The sequence below is a fragment of the Eucyclogobius newberryi genome, unplaced genomic scaffold (genome assembly GCF_026437365.1).
Source record: "Eucyclogobius newberryi isolate DKJ021-1_F unplaced genomic scaffold, fEucNew1.0.hap1 SCAF_4, whole genome shotgun sequence".
NCBI lineage: Eukaryota > Metazoa > Chordata > Actinopteri > Gobiiformes > Gobiidae > Eucyclogobius > Eucyclogobius newberryi.
The window spans coordinates 19,217,141-19,239,793 of NW_027316056.1; the positions used below are offsets into that span (position 1 = coordinate 19,217,141).

Here is a 22,653-nt window from a genome sequence, read left to right on the forward strand (position 1 = left end):
ATGTACATATATGACTACATACAGATTACATAGTACCTGCAGAACTCAGGACAAGGTCTACATTTAAGATAGATGCATAATTTTGCATGTACCTGTACCTACATTTGGAAACATTTGACTCCTGTTTACTTTTGGGGATTTATTGAGTTCCCTGAGATTGCCCAATGGACATCGTATGACAAATTATTCTTGTACAACTGTAACTAAACTCTTAATACCTGCATTGTAATAACAAGCCCTTTTGATATTGTGACATTGAATGAAAAATAAAAAAGGCCATTAGAATCATCTTCCATACAAAATAAAGTGCTAAGTACAAACAAAAGCTGTATTAAAATTGCATGGCATTATAATAGTCTCAAGCTGCATAAACAACGCACATCTTTGGCAATAATACAGTATGTATGAGTAAAACTCTTTTTGGTTTAAATACCAAGCTTATTACATGATCATGACGTAGCATACCTCATTCAGAGCAATTAAAAGTGCTTCAAAACACAATACAAAAGTTAGCTTTAGAGTTGGAGAGTCATAAATGATCTCTCTATGACCTTGTACAACTCAGAAGATAAAAAATAACTTTTCTTTGTGACAAATGTTCCATCTCCTTTTCTTAATTGATGGTTCCTTCTTCATATTGACACTTAAGTTGCAGGAGCAACAACAGCCCATAGTGTGTGCTCTGGATGATATCTTGTGTAACTTTATGTCAAATTTTAAGTACGTACAGTGTTCATCTTAAAACCTTAATGTGTTTGTTACTTACACGCCTCAATTACCCAGATAGAAAGTCAAAACATGTGAGCACGTTCTTGTGCTCTTGTCACTGAGCACACATGACCTCCAGGGTCACAAAGCATTTACAAACCCACATAAAAACACACTAAAAGACGAGTTTTCCTGATTTGTAATTTACTTCACTAAACCAACTTGTACCGAGCGACCTGCACTATGATTACTGGTAATTTTTCTATTGTACTTTTCCCAGTTTTTTATTTGAAGTTTCCTTTCCTTGGTTTAGAGAGGACAGGCCTGAGAACAAGCCTGCTGCCCAAAGTCCTCCTCTCTTCCTCAACCCAAATCACAAGTTTCTGTGCATTTCATCTTTCACTTCCACTGTCCATCTCCTCTCAGGACTTGTCCAGATTTGGGTGCACTTTGTTTTTTAAGGGCGGGGGCTTGTGTTTCCTCTTGCTTGTGGGGATGGTGGTGGTGTGTGCAGGATGGTTGAACAGGCTGGAGAGCCCTGACTGCGTTGGTGTGGAGGCACAGGTGGAAGGCCCAGGGGTGTTTGGGGTACTCTGAGCGGCAGGTGTGGATTTGTTTGAAAGGGTGTGGACTGGGCCCGGTTTGGGGCCTGAGGAGAGGAGTGGGACGTGATCCTGGGCACTGAGAGTTGATTTGCTTAAAGAGTTCGGTGTTAAGTGTGAAGATGGCGCTTTAGATTTAAAAAAAGGAACAGGTGTGGCAAGAGGGGTCTTTTTGGTGTCTTTTGTCTCACTTTTATCTCCTTTCTTCTCTTTCTTCTTTTGTTTGTCTTTGCTCTTTTTTTCCCTCCCCCTGCCTGAGTCTTCCCCTGCCCCTCTCAAAAGTCTGATTGTTCCTGGGCACGTTTCCCCCCTGAGCGTCCTCTTCTTCTGGGCTTTTTCCAGCTTACACTCCACATAGTACAGGTCCTCTGTTGCCATGGTGACGCGATCCAGCTGCTGCAGCAGGGCATCCAGTGTGGGCAGGACCCTCCCCAGAGCGGCTTCGGTCTCTGCCTTCTCCTTCCAGGTCGCCCCTCCCACCAACACTCCTGGGGACAGTCCCAGTCCCAGTCCGAGGCCCAGAGTGGCTCCAGGAGCTTCAGTCAGGCTGCAGGGGCTGGAGGACGCAGGACGCCACGACGCCTCAGAGCCCCCGTCCACACTGTCTGGGGTGGACGGGGAGTCGGGGCGGTCCAGGGGGGGCAAGCACAGGGACCGACAGTCGCTGGTGGAGGAAGAGCGGGATGGAGGCAGCTCCATGCCCTCGAAGCGCACTTTATGACGAAACTATGTAAAGAAAATAAATTTAACTTTCACACAAGCTCACATAATGTAGACAACAACCAAGAGAAGGATTCACTGGTATTCAAACATGCATGAATGAAACAAACAAAGGTTTGTTTTAGGTTAGGGTAGTGTTTTTCAACCTTTTTTATGAGCTATAGCGCACTTTTTCTTGTCCAAATATTCCACAGCACGTCACTTATACAAATATTACCAGGTCACTCCTTATATTAAATATTTAGTAACTGGTTTACTTTATTTTTTAGATTAGAAATTTGCTCCAGACACTCCAAACTAGTAAATTATTCAATAAATCAGCATGTTAATCAGTTTTTTGCTTTTGTTTTTTCAAGGCACACCTCAAGGTAAACTGGTTGAAAAGCAATGCATTAGGGAATCTTATAACAAGGTCTCACCTCTTTGGCCCTACTGAGTCCCATCCACATCTTAAGTCTTCGTAGAAACAGTTCCACCATCTCATAGTCCTGCAGGTCGACCGCAGGACGGTACAGCTCTGCCCTCGCCCGCCTATAGTTCCTCAGCAACACTGCGATCACAAACCACACTACCAGGAGGCGAAGTACTGCAAAGCTGGTGTGGAACATGAGAGTTGAGACACTGCTGGAAGGAACACTCATGGCAGAGACAGGCCTCCAAAATAATAACCCTCTGCCACCTGTGCCCAACAGGGACAGGCTGGCGGAGCTCACACTGCTGTAGCCATCAAAGACAGAGTGGAAAAGCTGTGGGCAACACAAAACATGAAAAATTTCTGTGTTTAGCCATAATCTTACAATCTTGGACAAAATAAATAAATGCAAATATCGTAATTTATCATTTAAATACACATTTCATGTTGGTCTAGGTTAGAAAGTGCTGACCAGGTGTCCTGTGTGAGCGTAGGCCAAGAGTAGGAACAGCAGAGCCAAAGCGAGGCTCAGCAGCTCCCATCCCGAGCGCCTCAGGGTTCTCCCAAACACAGCCCACTCGCGGAGGAACCTCAGCTGGTGCGACGCCTGGGGGAAAAGAGGTAAGTTTGAAGTAAGCTTGTAACAACACAAATTCACCATATTAATCTTGATTCTGTTGACTAATATATCTAGGATTTTGTCAACGCCAATTTTTGGCGAAACTAAAACTGAAAGAACAAACAGGGATTAGATCTAAGCTCCTAATGAAACAGTACAAATTAAATCTATTTATTTTTCATCAAATAGCCCAACAACAAACCAGCTTTGATTACAGCACACATTTGCTGTGGCACAGTTTCAGTAAGCTTCTGCAATATTAAAAGATTTATTTCCCTCTAGTGTTGCATAATCTTTCACCAGTTGATCTTGTATTGATGATGTGAGAGAGTGACCACTGCACAAAGCCTTCTCCAAACACACTCACTGGGGTTCAGATCTGTAGTAGATTAGTTTCTGCTTCACCTCAGATGTTTTCTCTGCTTGATGCCACTTATTGGACCCTTCTCAAACTCACTGACATAGTTTCCATGACCACGGAATTTGACTTTCCACATGGTTGTTTCAGAAATGACAAGCCACTCACTGCATGAGTTGGGTTTAAATACTGTGTTGCAGCTGAAAGATCATCACCCTCAGCAATTATCCAGTAGGAGGCTTGGACCTACTGTATTTGCTTACAGTAGTTGAATCCAAGTGGCAAATTATTTTTGGACAGCCAGTGTATTATTTAATTTAATCCACTCACAGATTTACATGGGACTTTATAACTTGTAACAAAGGCCGTTTTCTCAAAATGCATTTTTCTTTCATTGGGACCATACAACACGATTTTAACAAATTGTTCAGAAGGATTTGCTGATGTCTAATTTTAAGCCTGATTTATTCATGTTTAAATAAACGTTTTCTTTTGTAAAATCTAGTTACTCAAATACTACATAGAAGGTATCCAACATACTTTCTGTATTGTTTTTCTAAATGTAATATATCGATCTATTTTTGTGTTTCTATGTTGCAATTATGGCCGTTTTTACACACAAAATGCCTTAAAATAAAACATAATGAAAAACGTATAATTCATTTTTGCAGAAGTTTTTGTACATGTGGTAAAATAAATAAACAAATATGGCAATAAGTACGTCTTCTTCGGTTGGTAAATTATTGTATATAATTAGGGCTAAATATGTGTTGCTGAAATGAACACTCGCGTACCTTCAGCACCAGCACAAACAACAGCAGAGCGGCCGTGACGGTGAACAGCTGGCTCTGCCTTGCCACGGGGCAGAAGTCGGTGAAGGCGTCCCGCGGGTGTCTCAGGTAAAAAGTCCACTGCTGCTTGGCCATGACGCAGCGACTGAGGTGCAGCCCACACACGGACAGAGCCAACGCCAGCTTACAAACTCCCATCACTCTCCAGGACGACAGCAAGTATGTGTAGCCCTGATTGAGGTATCCCAGGACGCCCCGAACCAGGAAGTACACGACCAGGGCAAAGAGGACTATCTGAAAAGGAACACAAAATAAATGATGACTTGTTTTTATATAGCTTGGTTTCAGATGGCATTACAACATTGGGTTGAGTTGTATTTTGATTCACGCCTGCTAGACTCATATTTTCTTAATGTTCTTTATTCGAGCCTTTTCTGTTTTCACCTTCCACCTATCTCCTACGACTGTCTTACTTCCAATTATTCAAGATATTCAGACTCCAGGTCATTCATATCAAGCTCAAAAATGTCACCTAAAGATTTTTAAATAATAAAGACATGTAATAGAAACTTTACTGCTTGACACGGTGAAATGACACTCTGAGTACTGCAATTTATAACTGGAAATCAGTGGAGCTTTTTCTATTGTTATTACGCTGTCTTAGATCAATATTGAAGTTTACAATGAACAAAATGTACCATAACAGTGAACTTATCTTACAGATTAATACTAACTATCTTGGGAAAAGCATATCTTAAAAACCTGCATACAATCTTTAAACCTGTGTGTTCATCTAAATTTTGTAGATTTTACCGTTAAAAGCAGAGGCAGATCCAGAGCCGTGATTGGCCAGAGACTTGTGACCAGGAGATCGAGGTTGCCCTGGGCACGCTCAGAAACAGGGAAGTTAAAGACGAAAGAGAAGACAGCCAGGAGGTTGGTGTTGATGTTGTACAGTGGAAACTCCACCACCACTGCCCTGGTCCTGCAAGAAAAACATAAATGTAGTGATTTAAATAAACACGAAAGTAATGAAAGTCACACTCTTTTTCTCTAACAAAGCACAAGGTTTTTTTGTTATTCTGAAATGTATTCTTCACAGTGGAGATATCAAAGAGGGGCGGGTTTCTTAGTGGATTATTTTAAATTAGTGTTCACTGAAGGCTGAATTGTGGAGAGCTGGTTTTAATGATGACGACGAGGTAATAGGTCCAAGTATTTATACATTCAATACTGTGAAATTAAACGCAGTAGTAGAGATGATAAATGAGATCGAAAACAAAAAGTAATAGCCACAAATTACAAACATTATTCTTGACAAATGAATTGTTCAAGGAGATTTTCTGACCCAAGAATTTATGTTGAAGTCATTCATTTTCTGTGCTCCTCAAAGTAGATTTGGTTGTTTGTTTTACCTGTAGTTGAGCCACTGTTGCCGTTGCAGAAGCTCCAAAGAGGAAATGGCCTCTCCCAGACTTCGGTTCAGCTGATGGATTACATCTCCACTCTCCAATGCTGTCCTTTTACCAAAACGCCGCAGTCTAAAGGTTAAATAGAAAAGTTACGAGGTGTACAATCAGCCTAGCATCATAGCATCATGACCACGTGTCTATTGTTTGTCATAACAGTAATGCAAAACGCTGTGATGTATTTTTTGAACACCTTTTGTGCCAGTGTCAGCCTTAACTTCATCAGCCATTTGAGACATCCTTTTATTTCTTCATTAAATATATACAATTGTCAACTTAAAAATAAAATAAACGTTAATACGGAAAATTACAGATTATTATACAGCAAATTATGAACATGCCACTAAAGATTTTGGAAATGCACTGAAAATCAAGATTTTGTTTTTATTTATTTTATTGTTCACTTGCAACAAACTACTGACCTCTTACAGATAAAAAAGTGAAAAAACTAAGTTCTCCGTTCCCCTGTGAGTGATCATTATATTATGCCTCATTGACGTCTCTTTCCTGTGATCTCACCTTTTGGCCATAGTGGGTGATGTAACTGAAGGATCGTCCAGGACATTCATTTCTTAAGGGAGGAAAAAAAAACATGGAAAATGATCAGTCAAAATCCCTCTCAAAACAATTCCACTGAGTTAATCAAAAGTGAATGGGAAACAGAAGGAAATTGTGTTATTACTTGTGAAAAATGTGAACAAGCACAGCCCAATGGACAAGCACAAAATCTCATGTTTGAAAAAAATTCTGTTGAAAAAAATGTATCACGATTATATTATTTATAACACCATATCAAAGTGTGCAATGTTCACAGGGAAAATCTTTGATCTTATGTTGAGACAACTGCGGATAAGACATTGTTATCCCTTCCCTTCGTCTCTAAAATCCTTGAAAAAGTTGTAGTAAAACAGCTTTGTCGCCACCTGCAGGACAATAACTTATTTTAAGTTTTCCAGTCAGGGTTCAGAGCCCACCACAGAACTGAAACTGCACTAGTTAAAGTCACAAATGATTTGTTATTAGCCGCTGATGATGGACTGGTCTCAATCCTGGTTCTGTTGGACCTCAGCGCAGCGTTTGATACCATCGATCACAACATTCTACTGCAGAGGTTAGAATGTGATGTAGGTGTTGGAGGAACAGCCCTCAGCTGGTTTAAATCCTATTTATCTGATAGGTACCAATTTGTTAATGTAAACAAGAGCTCCTCACCAAGCTCTAAAGTAATTTACGGTGTGCTACAGGGTTCGGTACTCGGTCCAATTCTGTTTACTCTTTATATGCTGCCATTAGGCAACATTATCAGAAAGCATGACATTAACTTCCACTGCTATGCAGACGACACTCAGCTGTATTTATCAATGAAACCTGATCAGAGCGATCAAGTAGACAGACTTAGTGCTTGTGTGAAGGAGATAAAAACCTGGATGACACTTAACTACCTGCTTCTTAACCCTGAAAAAACCGAGGTCATTGTGCTTGGCCCTAAGCATCTACGAGACACTCTATCTGAGCAGATAGTAACACTGGACAATGTCAGTGTAGCCTCCAGTTCTACTGTAAACAACCTTGGAGTCTTATTTGACCAGGAGCTCTCATTTAAAGCTCATATAAATCAAGCTTGTAAAACAGCCTATTTCCATTTGCGCATCATAGCCAAAATCAGAAGAATCCTGCCTAAAAGTGATGCCGAAAAACTTATCCATGCATTTGTAACGACTAAATTAGACTACTGTAACTCCTGCTCGCAGCGTGTCCTAAAAGCTCCATAAAAAGCTTTCAACTGGTTCAAAATGCAGTAGCAAGATTACTAACAGGAACAAAAAGAAGAGAGCACATTAGGCCAGTGCTGAAGTCTCTTCACTGGCTCCCCGTCGAGTCTAGAATCAAATTTAAAATTCTACTCTTGACCTACAAAGCCATACATGACATGGCCCCATCCTACCTCAAAGATGCTATAGAACCATATCATCCAAACAGAGCTCTTTGCTCTCAGAATGCCGGCCTTCTGGTGGTCCCAAGAGTCTCTAAAAGTACTGTAGGAGGTAGAGCGTTTAGCTACCAAGCTCCTGTGTTATGGAATCAGCTCCCGACCCATGTTAAATATGCTGACACAGTCTCTTCATTTAAGTCCAGGCTTAAAACGTTCCTCTTCGAAATCGCTTATGGTCAGACTAGTTAGGAACAGAAACATAAACCCACAGCTTTAGCTACGCTGCCCTAGGAGTAACTATGCTGGGGGAAGTATGACAGCTTGAGCACTATCCTCTTCTTCTGACTACTTATGCTATCAAACAATATTTATTTTTTAATTCCACTTGCAAACTGTTCACCGCCTTCTTTTTCTTTCTCTCACTCCTGAGGACCTGTGGACCCAGATGTCCCTCTCCTGGTGAAGTGGTCCCTGCCCTGTGTGGACGGTCCCTCATCTGCCTGAGGAGTGGGTCCAGCTCGCCTCAGTCGGCCCCTCATCTTCCTGAAGAGTGGGTCCAGCTCGCCTCAGTCGGTCCCTCATCTGCCTGAAGAGTGGGTCCAGCTCCAGTCTCCCTTGTGTCCGTCTGTGAGAGTCGGATCTCTCCTTCACTGGAACTCCTCCAGGTTTCTACGCTTTTTTCCCAAAGAGGTTTTTTTTGTAGTTTTTCCTGGCCGAGAAGGAGAGTCTAAGGACAGAGGACCCTGGGACATCGTCCCTCGCCACCACAGACATTGTCTGACTTCATCGCCACCACAGACATTGTTGATTCATTTCTCCCTGTGGCCCTCAGAGGCAACTGTTGTTGTGATTTTGGGCCTTACAAAAATAAATTGATTTGATTTGATTTGTTATGTGAGGTAAGAAGACATTACAAAAATATTGTTTGGTTTTAAAGAAAAGAATCAGGGCATTTAATCGAAATCCAATTGTTTCAAATAGAAAGAAATCGAAAGCCAATCCTGTGGCAACAAACCATGTTGTTTCGAGAGGGGTTCACACTTTGGAGGAATTAATTGGACTATTTTTGTGTCAATGGCCCTGAGTCTTGCTTATGTTCAGAAAATTAATATTGCAAGATAAATGTATTACGGTAGTTTAAAAACTGAATTGAAGAGTTATTGATCAACACAAGAAAAAAAACATGGCCATATCATCCAACCCTGGATTGAATTGTTTCTCAGCAGTGTTCTAGTTATAACAAGGATGAACAATATCTCAACAATGAATACAATAGAATTGAGTACTAAACTGTTGGTGGGTAACATTCAGACTCACCTTGCACATCACGTATTTGCCGAAGTCTTATGGTACCGAGTAACACACTTCCTGTATCTTGTAGGAGTCTTGCGTCATCCAGTAGTCGTGGCAACAGGGACCCGTTCAGCCACGTCACCACATCCCCTCGACTAAACATAAATTAAGCGTTAAATACTATACAGAAGGCAGAGTTTATTCTGAGTGTGTCAGAGATGTTATGCACAATGTAACAATTATAAAGAACTGTCATGGTAGCTCTAAAAGCTCCAAAAAGTAAAAAAATCCACCACAGTACCATTCCTCCTGTGATGAAATGTGAATATTTGATTTTATTTCTGTGATGTATTTTATCTGCATAATAGTGATATTTTATCTGCATCATTAGTCTAAGAGAAGAACGGGTGTGTGACAAACTGCATTTGTGAAGGGGTCGTAAAGATGGGCCAAAGGATGTTTACCCGAGGGGGGGTGACAGCCCAGAGGAGTTTGGGTAATGTTTACCCAAGGCTGATCTCTACGGAAAAATACCAAGTGCCTTGATGTGAGGCTGACCAATGAGAAATGTGACCCGCCTATTCCAGAATATCTAATAAAACCAACCAGCATGGGAAAAAACGGGGTGAGACGCAGGAGGGTCAGCCAGGCTCCTTACAACGGCTTGGCTGACACAGCCCGGCGTTTTCTCCCACGCTTGCCATACAAATGTCTGATATTTCTGTGTCGTTTCATATTCTAAGTTGAATTGTGTTCTCTATGTGTTAAGGAATAGCATCTGGTGTATGTCTCCTCCCAAGGACATTTTCTAATTCCATGACACCTCCACAAACAAGTGTTGAGCTCTTGTTGAATCCGTCCGATATGGCACAGTGTCAAATGAAAACCACTTCAAACGTTATTCTGCACTGAAGATGTTAATAAAGCCACTGAGACAAAGGGTAAATACAGACTAGACACAGTAATAAAACAAAGTCATACCACTAGCACATATAATCAATATGGCACACAGTCAAGGGAAATTTACAGAAACATGCACCCAATGCAATTTGGATCTAGGAACAATCACTCTGAAACTGCAACATGTTATTTTTTTTTAGAAAAGGTCAAATCCTGAATGGACAAAGAGGGCACAGTAGGGGAGGTTTTCCAAGACCCTCGGAAAGCATTTGGCACAGTCAAATCATTCAATCCTGTTACGGAAAGAAAGAATTCAAACTTTTCAGTAGAATTGATCAACCTCATCAAGTCTTACCTCTCAACTCGGACTCAAACCGTAAACGTCAATCAACATCGTTCTCATCCTCTACAATTATCAACTGGTGTTTCACAGGGTTCAATCATTGGATTTGTGGATCACAGTTTTGTTCAGAATTTACATTAACAATACAGTTGTAACACCTTAATGTACACTGATGACAAGGTTATTTTCTGCCACGGGAAAGACGTTGTAGCAAAACTGTCACTCTATAAACAAGCTCTAAAAACACTGGACAAAAACACTACAGATATGGTCATATTTTGCAGAAATACATGTTGATGAATTGGGACAATTTAATTCTCTTATTAAAGGTTCTGCTCTTCCAACAATGAACGACTTGGTGAACTTTAGATCTAGGGAGGGCAGAGTGACCAGAGGAGCAATAAGGGAAGACGGCATCAACCTCACTGAAGAACTGTCTTTGGTCAGGCCGTGTTCTCCGCCAGAGCTTCCCAAAAGTGAAACACTGTAACGGAAGCCATTCAAGAGTCTCCCTCGTTCCTTTCTTTTAAAAAATAATGCTATAAAGTGGCTTGCAGAAAAACAGATTTATGAGCAGTTTGTCTTTGCAGTTTTATTGTATATTTTTGTAATGTCTGATGTGTAATTTTTAAGTGTTTAAGCTTTTAGGATGCCTTTTTGGGAAAGCGATGCAAATGAACTCATATTATCCGCTAACTCGGGCACATTAACATTGCAGGTTTTTCTTTCTTACCTGGTGATATTATGGTATTCTGGCGTGTGTAGGGCTCGTTGGAGCTGAGTGTGAAGTCTCAAACTGTGAGTGTCTTTGGCCGAGTCTGAGTAGTTCAGGAGGATCACCACCAGAAGCAAAAACATGTAAACCAGGAAGTTCTGCAGAGAAATAACAGCAGGGATCAATATCTGTGATCCGACATAGTTTTTCTATCCTCGGCTATGCAGAAGTGAAACTGGAAATATCAAACCATAACCATAAGATAGTAGAGTGTTTGTCTAGAACTGCAGCGCTTCTCGTAATATTCTTTTTGCATTAGATATTTTAGTAGTCCTGTAAATGGTTGACACCTGGACAAAAATGACTCTTTGCAAATCTCTGACATTTCCTGATGTTGTAGACCAGGGGTCCCCACCACCGGGGCCCGGTACCGGTCCGCAACGCGTTTGCTACCGGGCCGAACAAAAACTGGAAATAATCTATCAGTGACAGCATCTTCTCCGACATAACTTTGGCCAGTTCCTCATGACACGCTAATAAGCTCGTCTGTGGATATATCATGAAAAGCCTTATAGGAAATTGCAAATGAAATCCATTAAATATAATGGCAAGTATATTCTCTCTATGCTCTTGTCCTGCATGATAACATAACTGATACGTGCATTATACATGATACGTCATCGTGGATGCGACGCATCAAACACGCTGCTCAAAAGTAGATCCACAACTCAGCGAAAATGAGTAAAAAACAAAAGTCTTTGGAGAGCGTTTTTGCAAAGGGGAAAAGGCCAAGTGAGGAGCAGACGAGGAGCCAGCGAGGATTTTGGACATATCTCCTGGGCCAGAATTCTGCAACTGCTACGCGATCACCTGTTTTTACTTTTACAAGAGTTTGAGCACTATTTCCCGCGCCATGACGGTAACAAGACAAAACTACGGAGCAGACTGGACTTAAACACACTGCGGGGGTCATTGTCTCCCATCACTCCTAGATGGGACCTCCACTGATTCAGCGTGTGGTGAGTTGTAATTTTGATGCACTTATTTTTGCAATATTTCTCTGATGAGCTTCCACCAGTCAGAAGAACAGTGAGGACACGTGTAACTGTATGTTATGTTACTCCAATTCGGATCTTTTGGTATGGTACACTTAATATTTCCTTACTTTACTTTACTTTACATTCTAATAATGTACAAACGCGTCTTTTCGGAGCTGAATCGAATGGAAGCCTAAGCCCCGCCCACTTCCGAGCAAGTTAACGTGACCACGACATAAACTGGCACACCGGTCCGTGAAAATAAAACCTACATTATTCCGGTCCGTGGTGCAAAAATACCACAGACAATATAATAAATGTATTAAACCAATTTTTGTTTTCTGAATCCTTCTAAATTTTACTTAAATACATAATACATGAAAACCTGCACAGTTTAGTTTGATGCCCCTCACCTTCAGCATAGTGTGCAGCATGTGGACTTTGCGTGCCTGCTGTCGGGCCTGGGACAGAGAGAATCCCTGAGGGGGCTGCACTCTGTGGACCCTCTGCACCACTCTCTCCACACGCGGGAACTCAACCAGCATGTCCTGGTCCTCCGGGCGCAGCCGGCGCACACACACTGCATAGTACACCGCCTCACAGATCACCTGTTTAGGAGATTATCCTGCTTTAAACTGACGACGCAAGATGATGTTCCAGTGTCAAGGAAATGCAATCAGTTTATAATAATTTATCACAATCACCATTAGTTTTAGACTCTAATAAATATGTTTTAATACTGTGTTTGAAGTTTTGCTTGATATACATAAGCATTTCATTCATTATTATTTATTCCTGTGTTTTTATAATGATGCAACACTTTAGAAATGATAAAAAGATCAGAAATTAGCATTCATTCTTAAGAACTAATGCCTATACATTTGAAGTTTTTCTAAATATACGTGGTGTACCTTCATTGGCTCCAGCAGCAAACAGGAGCACAGGACACTGGAGAAGCATGAAATAAGCCACATCATGGCCACCTTCTGACCAAAGCCGTATCCCGCCCAAATTGAGACAAAGCTGGCCAGAGCAATTCCTGCCCAGCTGCCCCAAAGAGCGACCTGGCCGCACCAGGGGGGAAACCGCCGCGGGCGACACACGTCAGTCACGACTACACACAGAGAAATGCAGATGAAAACATACTGATTACACTACGGCTATTTAAAGAATACCTACACTATGTGTGTCCTGAATCTCAAGTAACACACCTGTATTTGATTCAAAAGCAGTTTTTGGTGGGTCCCTCCTGACTGTTTCAAGAGGAAGAGGTTCATTTAATTTCTGAAGAAGAATAACTTCAGTTTTGTCTCCAAAGATGCTTGATCTACACACAGTAAAATGATAAATCAGTTGAAATATTTAAATAATATAGTTTTACGTGTAAATAAGTATTGAGCTGGTGCTTACAGATCTGCCATTTCACTTTCGTCGGCCTCAGGGAAGAAGTTCTGTCCATCAGACAAAATGTGCTTTATCAAATCCTCGTCTGTGAAAGTTTAAATGTGACGAATCAGGCATTTCATAGGATTGGACACTGTCCCGAAAACATATAATACCAAAGCCTTTACCTGAGGTGAAGTATTTGTTGTGTTGCCCGTCTTCATTATCAGGGTTTAAGGCTAAGTCTACTCCTAAATGCCTGCTCCCCTGACCTCTCTTCAGTCTGGGGAGTCCTGCCCCGTGTCCGGCCCCACCCACTACAGACGCCTCACTCGTGAGCTCCGGCCAATCGCGGTCCTCCATGTCGTCCTCTCCCAAGTCCCAGCTCTCATCGCTGAAACACAATCAAGGACCATTTTAGTCAGTCTATATCCTAAACCTAATCCAAAACTATGTTCTAACTAAGCCATTAATATCAAGTTGCACGAGGGGCAGCTGTCATGTTGCCAAAGAGTTTAATACATAAAATATAATAACAAATAGAGATCTAAAACATTCAATGCACAAGAAGCAACTAGTAAAATGTCATAGTCTCCTATTGCACAGCCCTACTATATATTACAGATCTTTTAAAAGTTATTTAAATGTTGTTATTTCTGCTAAAATATTATTCACAGTTCAGTAAATATTAGTAGCTTGTGAAAATACATGGTGGCTCACCTTTTTGTTGATGGGGTTGGTAAATCAACATTTGTTTCTTCAGAATTGGTCTAAAAATATTGTATAACATAAGCAAAGGAAATGAATCTCAGGGTTGACATTTTATTGAAGATGTGAATAGTGAGTTTGTCTACCTCTCCACTGAAAAAGAGAAATGAACTTCCAGCCATGGAGTTGTCAAGAAAGTCGTCAATCTCCACAGACTCCTGGTCGCCCTGCGGAGGCACTTGCTCCACAGTCACACACTGAGTCACAAACACAAAGAAAACACAGTGAAGATGGTCCATGATGAGGCAGTGCTGTAATGTCGCTGTGAGCAGGTTTTACCTTGCTGCGGCTCATTCTGAACAGCGTGAATACGAGCAGATAGAGCGGGTAGACGAGCAGGCAGACCACAACACCTGCCGCCACCGTCTCCCCGTTTAGAGATGAAAATGTCGACACGGCCCTCGGGCTGAAGCGAAAGATCAAGTGTATGGATTAGTCATTACCTAGGTTAATGTAAATATATACAAAATGAGAAACCAGCAACATCTGCACATCATATCCATCTATCTGGACTATACAGACTCATACAAAAAGAGATTTTTAGAATTTTTTAGAAAAGACTTACAAACAAAGCAGAATTATTAAATAAAAATGTCAAAAATGTATAATCAATAGGTTGCATTCACAAATTTGATTGAGTCATAATCTCAGATGGACAGCAAGTGACTGTGAAACTCTGTGGGGGATTTACTGTTTTAGAAAGAAAGATATAAAATAAAGATAATAAAGATATGTTGAAGCATTATTTGTTCGTGATTGGCTCCACAAACCTGCAATATGAATATTATGGCCTACAGTCCTTTCAGATGACAACAATCACATTTTTGGAGTTGAATTACACTTTCTGGAGTTATTGTGAATAAATAAATAAATATAAAAAAATCACTTATTTTTGCTGACAAAGAAGAGGTTGAACATTTGTTTCATGTGAATGGGCCCAGTAATTACAGAGATATGAACAATAAACCAGGTCAACAATCGGACAGCAAATTGCACCATAGAAGTCTGATCTGCAGTTTTAAATCTTTTAGGCAATGTAGAATGTTGGGATGTCACGTGAACGCAACCTATTTCTGATTTTCATCAATAATACACTTAAATTGTGAATATTATCATGCCTTCAGTCACCATATTTCACCCTTTATTAGATTAAAATATACTTGCAAAGTCTCAAAGTACAGTAAAAAGAATCACTGACGAGACGACTACGGAACTAATCATTAATTGCAGCTCTACTGTCTATATTTATTTTATTTTCATCATTTTATATTCTGTTTAGGACCATATAACCATTGATATGATTGTTGAGTCATTTCAATCCATTCTTTTCTTTATTAAGACACTCTAGCTCAACAGGTTTGTCTTAAATTTGACAAAAGATACATTAACTTAAATTAACTACCATTACATGCACTGGCAGTATGTTTGCATTTATTAACAGTTACCTAAAAATATGCACAGTGAAAATGCCTTTAAAGAAAATAGCATAGTACCTGATTCTTCTGTCGATGACTACGCTGTACCACAGTGTGTTTGCCATAAGAATGAGCTGCAGTAACAGAGCACAGCAGGTTGCCCTCTGTAGGCGGGTGAAGGGACTGCGTGGGGGCCGTTCCCACAGTGACAGCCACAGGTGGCTCTCACACACTGCTCGCTCCAGCTCACTGCGCAGGAGCCGAGGCATCTGCCGGAGACCTGCATCCTCTGAAGCAAAGCACATAAGTAAACAAATGTTAGAGTGGAACCATTTTGGAAAGAATAGCACTACAATTTGGCTGGATTTTGGGATTTATACATATTTTGTATCTATATTTTAAGGATTTTCTTGCCAAAGGCTTTAATTGACAAGATAGTTCAAGCTTGAGTGAGGAAGAGAGAGGGTAGAGACATTCAGCAAACGATTGAGGCCAGCAAACCCAGGATGTCACTACAATACACCATCGGCGAACACAGTATTTATATTTTCAGTTCACTGACCACATATTAAACAAGCTGAGGAGCAATGTCACTAGAGAAACACAAAAGAAAGCTGAACTAGAATAATCAATTTAAGAACATGTTTTTAGACTTCTACATAATACATGGTTAGCGAGTTTTATACATATCAATGCTGTGTTCAGGTTGTCCTTGGAGGTCAGGTTTTCCAAGCGTATGACCCCATGGAGGCAGGATATTTTGTTCTTGGCAAATGTTATACTATTATACTATCTTTATACTATTTATACTATCCATACAAACTGAAGCTTTCACCGAAATTGGGATGTACAGTGACTTACCTGAGGCCTCCACCTCAATTTCCACCTTTCTTCCAGTTTTTTCATTGTCCACAGACAGCCAATCATCAACCAGGAAGTAGTAACTGCTTCCTGTTTGGAGATCTTTGACCAGGATGTACTGCAGCAGCCACGCCGGGGACAGCCCTGCGATAAAAGACAAATATGAGGAAAACTGATCTAAAATTGTGTTATATATTGTACGCTGGATGGCTACTGATTCTGATGCCAGCGTATGTGTGTGACAGCCGCATTACCTTTGTTGTCGTGCCAAATCCGTATTTTCCACACATTGCCCAGGCTGGTGTCCGTGGCGATGTGGAAGATATCAAGAGCGTTTCGAGTGAAGGCGCCTCGACTGTCCAGGTGACGATGACCACTGCGGCACTCTCGCCCGTACAAACTGATGCCGACGTGAGCAGTGGTGCCTAAAACCACACATAGGGCATGTCAGGATTAATATGGGATGGCTACTTGTTGTTTGGTGGTGGTGTCAATAATCATGAATAATTGTTAAATCATGATGTTTTTCTCTCAATATATTTGTAGCACTAAATATGAATATTGTTTCCCAAGAGGTAATACAGACCATTTAATGTATCTAAATGTATTAACTCATACTATCAGTGTATGGCATATTAAGCTTTTGATTGAAACCAAGCAAATTGGATAGACATGCAGTTTAAAAGCCGACTCAAAGACCATGTTTTTAAGATGTTGGTCCTCATAGAGCCATTTAGTAGAAGAGAAGTTCTATTGATTACCACCTATTGTTCACTGTCTGTGAAGAGTAATATTCTGACAAATACAAAGCCAATGTTGTTCTTTATCGATCCACTGAAAACAACATTCAAAGCATAAGTCTATCTTCAATTTCTTGTTTGAAATGCCTCCATAACTCACCTGCTCCTTGGCTCCAGCCGGTTTTGACCTGCACCTCATACTTGAAGAGGCCCTCTTGACCACAGAGAGGGACGACACCAGCCCGGCGGAGATCGATCTGGTCCAGTTTATGCAAAATGGCCGCTGCAACGATGTAACTGAGCAGCCCCAACACGCAAACCAACAGCACTACGAGGCTCCGGGCTCCATGTCGCTCCTGATGAAAGAAGAACAGGTTGGAATATATTGAAGATGATGAAAAGTAAAGTGGTTGCATTTTCCAGTTGTTTTGAAAAGCTGACCAAAAAGTGGGGGGAAAATATGTTGGAAACTTTCAACACTCTAATTTGACATGTCTGCTCTTTTGTGATAGATTTGAGAGATAATTCACATTTGTTTTATAATTAAACTTCAACTATGTCATCTGACTATTGTCATCGGGATAGTCCAAACTGATCTTAAATTGAAAAGTTAAAAACATTCTTTGAATATTGTGAAGATGTATACTGTCTATAATGAGAAAATTGTCAGAAAGATGGTAGAAGATGGCAGAAACTTGTACTGTACGTTGTAAGGTGACCTTGAGTGCATTACTATTACTGTAATCTTCTAAATAATGGGGTAAAGCAGTTATATTGTTGCATTTTTGGACTACCTCTACCAATACCATTTGAGTACATTTCACCTTTTACCAAATTTCTGATTACAAAAGACAGATAGGTTGAGTTAAAATATACAACAGTGAGTTTTGAGTAGGTGCAATACTAACTGGGTCTTTGAAGCTGACGGCATTAGGCGGGACAAAGAGGCCTGCAGCGAAGGCCGTGAGGTGCCTGGTGCGACACACGGCGCGAGTGGCATTGGTTTCTGCCAGTGGCACCATGCCATCTGTCCTCCACTCTTCGGCACTCTCACTGAAGTACTGGCACAAAGACGCAAACACCCCCACCTCCAGACGCACCCCCACTGGCGGCAGGCTGGAACTGCATGGTGCACTCACATTGATGAAGTACTCCAGAGTCGTGTCATAGTATCTGGAGAGAGCACACGCGTTCCTTTAAGTTAGACATATTCATGTGCATCTGCTTCAGTGTGTTTGAAATGGCCACACACTGTGAAGAAGATGCATGTGTAAGATATGCATTAAAGTGGCACAGTGTAACTAAAGGAACGACATTTCCATGGAAACAAGCAGGAGGAGGATCCTCCAGGGCAAGAGTCAATTTTATGAAGATGCAAGAAACACTTACAGTAAGAATGCTTATTTCTATACATTTGAAATGCAATAAAAACATCCAAATGAAAAAAAAATTAAAGTGGGGCTTTAAGTTATTTGCATGTATCAAAGATGTACATTTTCTGGTTACAAGGTTGGCCAAACAGTGACCATCAAACACTGAAGTAAATTTACCCTTCATTTTTCCCATACCTACATAAAATATATATGTAGTTTATATAAGTCTGAAAGCTGTGCTGCCCTGTGGTCGAGTGGTTAAGGTGGCTCCATGCACAGCTGGCCACAGTGTTGCGAGTTTAAATCCTAGCTCCGACAATTTACTGCATGTCCTCCCTGCTCTCTCATCCCCATTTCACACTGAACTGCCCTGTCTAATGAAGCCTACGGGCCAAACAATCCTTGCTTGAAAGCACGTTTGGGGATAATCAGCTAATGGTACCTAATAACCACAAGGCTTACACTTTTATTTGAAATGTTTTACAAAAACAGTATAAATCTCTAGAAAATCTTGTAGAAATGTTTTTTTTTTTAGTGGACTGAAAACAATCATGTTAGGGACATTAATTGCCAGATAGCTGCTTAGCCTTTTAATTATTAATATTAGATTATTTATTTTTTAAGTGGGCGGGCTGTTGTGTTTCATATGGGACTGCTTTGCCTGGAATGTTCCACAGTATGGCATTAAACTACTTGCCTGGAAAGTCCAGAAAGATATGTCTCTGTATTTTCTCTCTTTATCAGGTGGATTAGCCAATCAGGGACACAAACAAACATGGCTGCTTTCAACGAAAAAAGGATGGAAAAAAATATGGACTGAAAAACATTGTGAATTTCGGCAGAATCAATGAGCGAAGCATACTGTAAAACTGTTTATCTGAGGTGAGAGAAGTTGGATTTTGTTCCAAATGACCAATGATCTGTAAAGAGGAGGGTCTGCTCACAGTATGAATGCATTAAACACCTGCAATTGAATAAATGCAAGATGTATTGTAGTATTATTGTGCAAACTAATAACACCTCCAGACAAGCTGTCAGAAAGACCCTGAACATTCCCACTGAACACATTAAGTATGAGTGAGGTTTTGGATGATTTACAAGCTCCACCTTCAAATATCAAGCTCTTTTTTTAAAATATCTGTAATCAAAAGGGAAGTCGTGAGTGAATATATATATCTCATATGTATAAAATACCGCAAGAGGCCACCACAGAGGACACACATCAAGGGAACATGGGAATTAGAAATTAATACAATAATTAAGGATGGGGAATGTGAAGTAACGCTTTGACAGGGATATAAAATTAAAAATAATGTGTTACGGGAGTTTCAATGGAAAACTAAAAAATCCCTTGGTGACATCTACATGTGTAATATTCTGGGACTGTCCTAAACTGGCAACTTTTTGGAAAGACTAGCAATGCGAAACTGAGAACGTCTTTGACATCAAAATCGCACTGGAGCTAACCGCTGCAATATTGTTATCTTTCAAACTAGCCTTTGATCACATTGTTATTTTTATCCTTTGAAGATTTTACTTCAAATAAAGAAAATGATCACGTCTCATGGGTCAAGAGAAAATAATTGACAGAAAATGAGGAGGTCATGAGTGAAAACAATATATATATAATATACTGCATATAACGACGCACCTACATTGTTTTTTTATTTTATTTTATGATTGCTTTTATGTTTTACACATATATGTGACCCTGCATCAAGTATTCTGATTAAAAAGAAGTAAAAAAAAAAACTTACTCAGGGGAAAGGAAGAATGTAAATTTCTTATGGTCGAAGTCTTGTCCTCTGGTCATATTGAGATAAATGTGTTTTTTATCAGTGCTGTTGAACTCGTTGGGTCTGTCATGAAAATGAAGGTACGCAGTGATGTACGGTCCATCTTCATCTATGTCGCTATCCTTGTGTCCAGCATCTGGGAAAATAACATTACTAGTTTAGCCTTCTCGTTAAATCCTACAGGCAAATAATAACAAACAAAATATTTCAACACACCTTCCAAAGATGTGAAATTAAGCTGCACAAAAAGTCCCGCTTTACGGTTGGTGTTCCTTGCATTGACTTTGACAATGACAGAGTCGCAGTGGTTGATAACTCTGTTAACAGAGCCAGCGCTGGGCAGTCCTGAGGCGCTCGAGCCAAAAGAGCCGCCCTCACTCACACTGCTGCCATTATTAACAGCTACAGTAATGGCCAAGCTGTCATCCAGTCCTGATATAGGGATCTGTGTGCCGTTTTCTGTCCGAAACTCCATGGATGCCACCTCAGTTGAGACTGTGTAATTTGGGACATAGTTGAAGGGGAAGGGATTGGACTCCACCTGAAGGGAAGATTTTACATGAAAGCTTTTGAAAACCTTTAATCAAGTTTCTTCAAGAAAAAAGAGGAACACTAACTGGCTTTTATCTTTTCAAGCACTTGGACTCTGATCAGACTCTTAAGTAACACACTAACTGTCTCTTTGAAGGGGAACTCTTCCTGATTTACCTGAAACAACAACTGCATGATGCTTTTTCCGGCTGCCGCTTTGCCAAGGCTTTTATTGAAGCCTCTGGGGATGGAGAAGCGCTGGCACTCTGCAATACATCAGATCAAAACACGGTTACACCAGATTTCTTCATCCTTTCACTAAAACCTACTTAAAATAAGGACTTTTACTAATTCTACCCAGTTTTCCTTAGTTTGGCATTAACAATTATGGTGACATCCTGATGTGACCAAAGCTTGTCTATAATAAACATAAAGTTATTATATTACAAATAAAATATATAACAACACCTTAAATTATGATTAAAAAAAATTAAAAATATAATATATATAATATACAGAACAAATATATCTCTGATTTATGGATGGAATGTTTGGATTCACTTGACATCATAACATTCAAGAACAAAAACTGGCACAAAGTTCAATGTCTTTCAACAAGTTAAGGTGAAATATTTTTTCCCACTAGATTTAGCTTTATTCAGTCACAAAGAAGAGATGGTTTTCAGCTAGGGTCAGGGAATTAACTCCAAACAAAAAACAAATACCAGTAATGATAAGGTTTGCCATGTATCACTCACAACATATTTTCAACTTATTTTTTTGAACATTTCGACCAAACTTATGTAAAATACTTAGAGCCCACCTGGACTGTTGTTGCCCTGGTAGCACAGCAGGCTCTGTGGGTCTGCAAGTTTCCCCGTGGCAGCAATCTCAGCCCCTCTTAACCTGAGTGGCTCTTCGTTAAGGACCCGGGCATGCATTAGGATCAGCATTAACACCGACGACAGACTGTAGGCTTTTGCAGCTACCCTCAGGGGGTGTGGCTCCAGGGAGGGGGGCTGTGGGTCGAATATGGAGTTGCCCTGGTCCTCAATGTGAGAGGTGATGGGGTGGGAGGGGTGTGAGGGGGCATCCACGTAGGCAGGAGATGCATAGAGCTGGGGGGTCGACTGGCTCACCTGATGGATGAGATCACCTGGAAGAGGAGGTTACATTAAGAAGAGTGAAGAGGCTCAATAATCGCAGTTTCAGACACGTGGCTGGAGAAGTCTCGAGTTATATACAACAAACAGGAACAATAAGAAAGGTGGCGGAGTGGTCTGGTATATAGATCAAACATTAAGAAGTACAATAGTAAAACAGACATCATACATTATTGATAACGAGTGTACAGACAAGATAAAAATGGAAATGTTGGATAAGATGGGCACAGATAAAGTAAAAATAGTATGTGGAGACTTTAATATAGAGGAATATTATATTATCACAATTTATCTTGGAAACCTCACATTTCACATTGCTATATTTTATCAAGTTTTTTTTAAACAAATCTACATTCTATACTTTATAGTGTTCTCTGCTAGTAACATATCTTAATCAAGCCCCGTCCAATGATATCTTCACCATCCTGTCTTGTGACATGTACGGTAATATTAAAAACAACTTTGCCTTTTAAACCTGCACAGAACTATAGTATAGTGTCAGCTTTACAAAAGCCTATAACATTTTCTATAATTTAATATTTATTCAAAGTAGAAGGACCATTTCAATTTGAGCCACACATCAAGGTTGATAATTAGCAATAGTACAAGGTTTTTGATGCAATGGCACAAACATCCTTAAGCTTTAATGAATGAACAGCATTTGATAACATTCCCACTTTCACCCACTTAATCAGGCGAGAAAGCTTGGACCATTGCTGGCTT

General features: G+C 40.4%; 1 protein-coding gene across 1 annotated transcript in view; it reads right to left on the bottom strand.

Moving 5' to 3' along the window:
- Window positions 1-417: 417 nt before the first annotated feature.
- Window positions 418-22,653, bottom strand: part of pkd1a (polycystic kidney disease 1a) — a 66,686-nt gene continuing 44,450 nt past the window's right edge. The window contains exons 31-56 of the mRNA XM_072462278.1: window positions 21,591-21,923; window positions 20,945-21,033; window positions 20,453-20,777; window positions 20,198-20,372; window positions 17,976-18,240; window positions 17,228-17,423; window positions 16,582-16,752; window positions 16,328-16,471; window positions 15,545-15,755; window positions 14,331-14,457; window positions 14,138-14,248; window positions 14,004-14,053; window positions 13,472-13,677; window positions 13,311-13,389; window positions 13,112-13,227; window positions 12,812-13,014; window positions 12,314-12,508; window positions 10,882-11,021; window positions 8,930-9,060; window positions 6,199-6,250; window positions 5,626-5,751; window positions 5,024-5,195; window positions 4,214-4,504; window positions 2,915-3,049; window positions 2,450-2,776; window positions 418-2,036 (exon numbers count right to left, since the gene is read on the bottom strand). Of these exons, the coding sequence (XP_072318379.1) occupies window positions 1,131-2,036; window positions 2,450-2,776; window positions 2,915-3,049; window positions 4,214-4,504; window positions 5,024-5,195; window positions 5,626-5,751; window positions 6,199-6,250; window positions 8,930-9,060; window positions 10,882-11,021; window positions 12,314-12,508; window positions 12,812-13,014; window positions 13,112-13,227; window positions 13,311-13,389; window positions 13,472-13,677; window positions 14,004-14,053; window positions 14,138-14,248; window positions 14,331-14,457; window positions 15,545-15,755; window positions 16,328-16,471; window positions 16,582-16,752; window positions 17,228-17,423; window positions 17,976-18,240; window positions 20,198-20,372; window positions 20,453-20,777; window positions 20,945-21,033; window positions 21,591-21,923 (5,276 nt within the window). The 3' untranslated portion in view covers window positions 418-1,130. The remainder of the gene's footprint in view (window positions 2,037-2,449; window positions 2,777-2,914; window positions 3,050-4,213; window positions 4,505-5,023; window positions 5,196-5,625; window positions 5,752-6,198; window positions 6,251-8,929; window positions 9,061-10,881; window positions 11,022-12,313; window positions 12,509-12,811; window positions 13,015-13,111; window positions 13,228-13,310; window positions 13,390-13,471; window positions 13,678-14,003; window positions 14,054-14,137; window positions 14,249-14,330; window positions 14,458-15,544; window positions 15,756-16,327; window positions 16,472-16,581; window positions 16,753-17,227; window positions 17,424-17,975; window positions 18,241-20,197; window positions 20,373-20,452; window positions 20,778-20,944; window positions 21,034-21,590; window positions 21,924-22,653) is intronic.